The sequence below is a fragment of the Tupaia chinensis genome, unplaced genomic scaffold, assembly GCF_000334495.1.
Source record: "Tupaia chinensis unplaced genomic scaffold, TupChi_1.0 Scaffold000131_1, whole genome shotgun sequence".
Lineage (NCBI taxonomy): Eukaryota > Metazoa > Chordata > Mammalia > Scandentia > Tupaiidae > Tupaia > Tupaia belangeri.
Window position 1 is genome coordinate 1,080,570 of NW_006159600.1, and position 5,359 is coordinate 1,085,928.

The 5,359-nt window shown below is 40.6% G+C and overlaps 1 protein-coding gene across 1 annotated transcript; it reads right to left on the reverse strand.

Moving 5' to 3' along the window:
* Nucleotides 1–671: 671 nt before the first annotated feature.
* LOC102484974 (histone H2A.V) lies at nt 672–1,420 on the reverse strand. The gene has a single exon (XM_006144734.3). The coding sequence runs from the start codon at nt 1,403–1,405 to the stop codon at nt 1,004–1,006; it is 402 nt and encodes a 133-aa protein (XP_006144796.1). The 5' UTR covers nt 1,406–1,420; the 3' UTR covers nt 672–1,003.
* Between the last annotated feature and the right edge of the window lie 3,939 nt (nt 1,421–5,359).

A 5,359-nucleotide genomic window follows, 5' to 3' on the forward strand; every position in this document is an offset into this window, starting at 1 on the left:
CGTGGGAGTCCAGCGACATAGCCGTTACGCTAACTGCTGGTTCCCAGGTATCTCCTTTAATGATAACTTCCAGGTAGGAAAATAGAATTTTCTGATGGACTATTAACTAATACATTAACTTAAATCTTCTAAGTTACTTAGAAACTAACAAAAATAATTTTAAAAGATTGTATTAATTACTGATTGAAGTATGAAACTTAGGGCTGCCACTTTCTGTCTACTAGCTGCATGTTTTTTCCCCAAATCCTTTCATCTCTGTGAGTCTGAGGTTCCACATCTGCAATGTGCAGGTAACAGAATGTCTTGATCATAAAGGACTCAGTACAGGACCTAGCACAGGAAGTGCTTGTAAAGAGTCAAACAACAACTTCCGCCATCCCTGCATATGCTCTTTTCTAGCATCTCTGAACTTGGGATGTGGCTCACAACGGATGGCACATGGCTGGCACTGGCAGTTTTTCTTTTGTGGTGGCACATACCGAGTTGTCAGAAATCATGACGCATTCTTCTAGGCAAAAATATATCAAGACTTTTCCGATGACCCAATAAAATAGCGCTGCTACTAGAAGCAAATGGTGCCTACAATTCACTATCATCCTATCAGTTGAGGGAGAGCTACATTTCTCCTTTCAGTTCTGTCATTGTTTTGAATAACCAATTTGGGATTTAACACATGTCAAAGTCTGAGCAAAATATTTTCAGCATATTATAAACAGAACAGTTTTGAGACAAATCAATTTTTGTAAAAGATGGTTTTTCGATTCCATTTTTGTATGAAACACATGGGAGGAACCTAGCCAATCAACACACAACTGTCACCACATGAAAAGGTACTTTTATCAAACTTTGAGTCTAAGAACATACAAATGGTTCTTTTTATCATGTCTACAAGTAATTGTCTATGCTTTTCCATTTAACTGGTTTTTAAAATTCCACATATCCCCATTATTTCTTCTGTTACAGTACAAGGTGGGGGAGGAAGAGGGTTTGTTACAACAGTCTTCTAAGCTGTTTTCTGCTGTCCCTTCTTTCCAACCAGAGATTTGTGGATGTGAGGGATCACACCACCCCCAGCTATGGTTGCTTTGATGGGAGAATCCAATTCCTCATTACCACGGATTGCGAGCTGTAAGTGCCGTGGAGTGATGCGCTTCACTTTGAGATCCTTGGAAGCGTTACCTGCCAGCTCCAGTGCCTCGGCAGTGAGGTACTCCAGAATTGCAGCACTGTACACGGCAGCAGTGGCACCCACCCTTCCGTGGCTCATGGTGCGAGTCTTCAAGTGTCTGTGGATGCAGCCCACAGGAAACTGCAGCCCACAGGAAACTGCAGCCCAGCTGTCTAAGCGAGATGCTGCTTTAGCCTTGGCCTTCCCACTGTCTTTTACAATTTTGCCTCCAGCCATGATCTCGATGCCGACTCTGCCTCTCCTCAGCTGCACGCCCTCCCGCTGCCCTGCGCCACCACCTGTGCCACCACTGCTAAGTAATATAATTTTTCCTTTTCTGGTTTCGTTCCTCTGGATTTTACTATAACTTATATAATTATTACTCTTCATGGTTAAACATGCTAAGCCATGTCATAGAACTTCTTCCATTTTCCATTCCTCCCTTCTGCCATCTACTCTTACTTCTCCTTTATTAACATTCTTATACCTCTCCTCCTTTCTAACATTTAAGATTTTTTTTTTGGAGAGGTTTTTGCTATAGGGCGTGTGTACTCTCCAGAAAGACAGAGACAGAGAGACAGAAAGTGAGAAATCACCCCCTAGGGGGTGACCACACCACAGTCCCTTCTCCTCTGTTCTCCTCTTGGGATCTTGGGCATGCATGCACATGCGCCTGGCGTGAGTTTAAGCCACTAGGTCCAGGACTCGAACTGCAGTCGACTACATGGGATTCCAGTGATATAACCATTACTAACTGCTGGTCCCCCAGAGATATTCTTCACAGATCTAGAAAAGACAATCATAGAATTTGTCTGGAATCATAAAGGAGCCTGTATTACCAAGCAGTTCTGCAAAAGTAGAGTGGAGTAGGACACATCTCACTCCCTGACCCCAAAATATATTATAAAATAATAATCAAAACAGCATGGTATTACCCCCAAAACAGACATGTGGACCAGTGGAATAGAATAGAGACCCAGAAATAAATCCCAAAACATACAGCCAACTGATTTTTGACAAAGATACCAGTCAGTCCAGTGGGAAAAAGAAAATCTGTTTAGGAAATTGCATTGGGAGAACTGAGTATCCACCTGCAGAAAGATGAACCTGGACCCCTATATCTCACCATTAACAAAAATCAACTCAAAGTGGATCAAAGATCTAAACCTAGGTGAACTATAAAGCTACTGGTAGAAAGCACTAGGGAAAATCTGGGAGACATTGGGTAGGCAAAGACTTCTTAAATAAGACTATCAAAGCAGAGGCAATAAAACAAAAATAGACAAGTGGGATTACATCAGATTAAGAAGTTTCTGCACAGCAAAAGACACACTAATTAGTGTGAATCGACAACCCTCAGAATGAGAGAATATTTTTGTAACCTCTGCCTCAGATAAGAGACTGATAACCAGAATACACAGAGAACTCAAGCAGCTTACACCCCCAAAAAACAACAATCAACCCAATTAAAACATGGGAAAGTGAACTGAACAAACAACTCTAAGGAAGACAGACAAATGGCCAAAAAGCATATGGAACAATGCTCAACATCCCTCATTATAAGGAGAATGCAGATCAAAACCACGAGATACCACCTGAACCCAGTCAGAATGGCAAAGATTAAAAAAACAATAAATAAGAGATACTGACGAGGCTGTGGTGAAAGGGGAACTCTCCTTCACTGTTGGTGGGAATATACATTTGTTCAGCTACTGTGGAGAACATTATGGAGATTCCTGAAAGATCTACATAGAGAACTACCATATGATCCAGCAATCTTTTGGGACTGGGTATCTACCCAAAGGACAGAAGAACGCTCAGTCAGAAAAGTGCTTGCACATCCATGTTTATTGTGGCATTATTCACAATTGCTAAAACATGGAATCAACCCACATGCCTATGAACAGATGAATGGATTGAAAAACTGTGGTACATATACTCTGTGGAATACTACTCAGCCATAACTAACAAGTTTGATGGAAAGTGGACAAATATAGAAGATTTACTGCTGAGTGAAGCAAATCGGGCTATGAAACAGAGACATCATATGTCTCCACTTAACATATACTGACTGTCCACACTGGATGGCGGAAACTGAAAGACTAGAGACTCTAGAAGCATGGAAAATGGTGAGGGATAATGAAGACAGTGGGAGAAGAGAGTGGGAGAAGGGGTGAAGAGTATGAGGAAAGAAATTAAGGAGAAAAATCGAGAGGCAAGACATTTATGGGACACAGAAATGGATTATTATCTGTTGACGATAATCTGTATAGTATCCTGAACTGGACTGGTGTGAAGTATATTCATGTTGGGTAAATTCTCTTTACAAGCTAAATGATCCCCTTGGGATATATTTTTTTAGATATTTTTGTTATAGGGCATGTGCACTCACCAGAGAGACAAAGACAGAGACACAGAAAGTGAGAAATCACCCTCTAGGGCGATGACCACGCCACAGTCCCTTCTCTTCCATTCTCCTCTTGAGATTTTTGGCATGCATGCACACGTGCCTGGCATTGAGTTTCAAGCTGCTGGGTCTGGGACTTGAACCACCGTTGACTATGTAGAAATCCAGTGACGTAACCATCTGCTGTTCCCCTCCCCTTGGGATTTTGGGCATATACGGACATGTACCCAATATGGTTTTTCAAGCCACTAGATCTGGGGCTTGAAATGTGCAGTCGGCCATGTGGGATCCACCTGCCTGAACCCCTATACACTGGCTGGCCTGAGTTTTGACTATAATTATGAATTATTGGTGTAGCTGATAAGCTATATCTATATCTGGTGAAATGATCATTTTTATGTATTTTGTTAGTATATTGAATTATACTGATTGGATAATGAATTTTAAGTGCTATTGTAAAAATAAAATAAAATCAAAGGCTCCAGACAAAACCACTGTGGTCATGCTGGACTGTCCTTTTATATGTCACTCAATTTTATTTGTGAATATTTTTTATTTAGATATTTATATCTAAGTTCATACGAAAGAATTTTCTGTGACTTTCTCATTTTATGGTTTCCTTATCAGATTTTGGTATCCATTTTTCCTGTCTTGATAAGACATGTTGGGGTATTCCCTCTTTTTCTGGTCTTAAGAGAAATTCTGGGGGCCAGCAGGTGGTGTAGTGATTAAGGCACTGGACACTCCCACATGGCTGACCACAGTTCGAATCCTAGACCTGGTGGCTTGCTTTCTCACTTTCCCTCTTTCTCTCTCTGGTCAAATTAAAATAAATGAATAAATACAATTAAATAATTCTTATTTATGTATTTTAAAGGAGAAAGTCCATATAAATTTGGAGTGTGCATGTGTTCTATAGCTCAAGTGTTTAGAAGAAATCACTAATCATGCTTTCTGAACTGGAGTTTATGTTGTGAAAAATTTTTGATTATAGCATCAATATATTTAATAAATATAATTTGGTTTGGATTTTCTATTAATTAAATTTTCAATATTTTAAATTTGACCAGTGAGAGAGAGGGAAAGTGAGAAGGGAAGCCACCAAGTCTGGGGCTCAAACCATGGTCAGCCATGTGGGAGTCCAGCACCCTAACCATTACGCCACCTGCCAGCCCCTAATTTAGTAAGTGGCATATTCGACAATTTTGTTTATTTTATCTACATTTTTAATATAGTGGTGTAACGTGGGTCATAACTGTTCTGTTCTCTTTTTGAGGTGTGTAGGATCTGTAGTGCTGCCTCCTATCTCATTCTTCTGTGGAAATGTATGTCTGCTCCCCTTTTTTCCTTAGTCTATGTGGCAATAATTTGTAAATGTGATTGTTTTTCACATGTGAGCTTTTTAAAATTTTCTCTACTTATTTTCTCTGCAATAGCTACACTTACAATTTCTTTCCTTTTCCTTTTTTTAATTTGGGGGTGGTTTTTGCTATAGGGTGTGCTTTCCAGACAGATAGAGAGAGACAGAGAGACAGAAAGTGAGAAATCACTCTCCAGTGGGGAGGGCCACGTCGCAATCCCTTCTCTTCCATTCTCCTCTTGGGATCTTGAGCACGAACACACATGCACCTGGCGTGAGTTTTAAGCCACCGGGTCCAGGACTTGAACCGCAGTAGACTAAATGGGAGTTCAGCGACATTATGCTAACTGCTGATCACCTTTTTTTAAAGAGAGATTTTTGGGGACCAGCAGTTAGCATAATGACTATGTCGCTGGACTCCCAC

Excerpts from the sequence above, each read along its gene's own strand:
- LOC102484974 (XM_006144734.3), bottom strand. The coding sequence starts at position 1,405 with ATGGCTGGAGGCAAAATTGTAAAAGACAGTGGGAAGGCCAAGGCTAAA.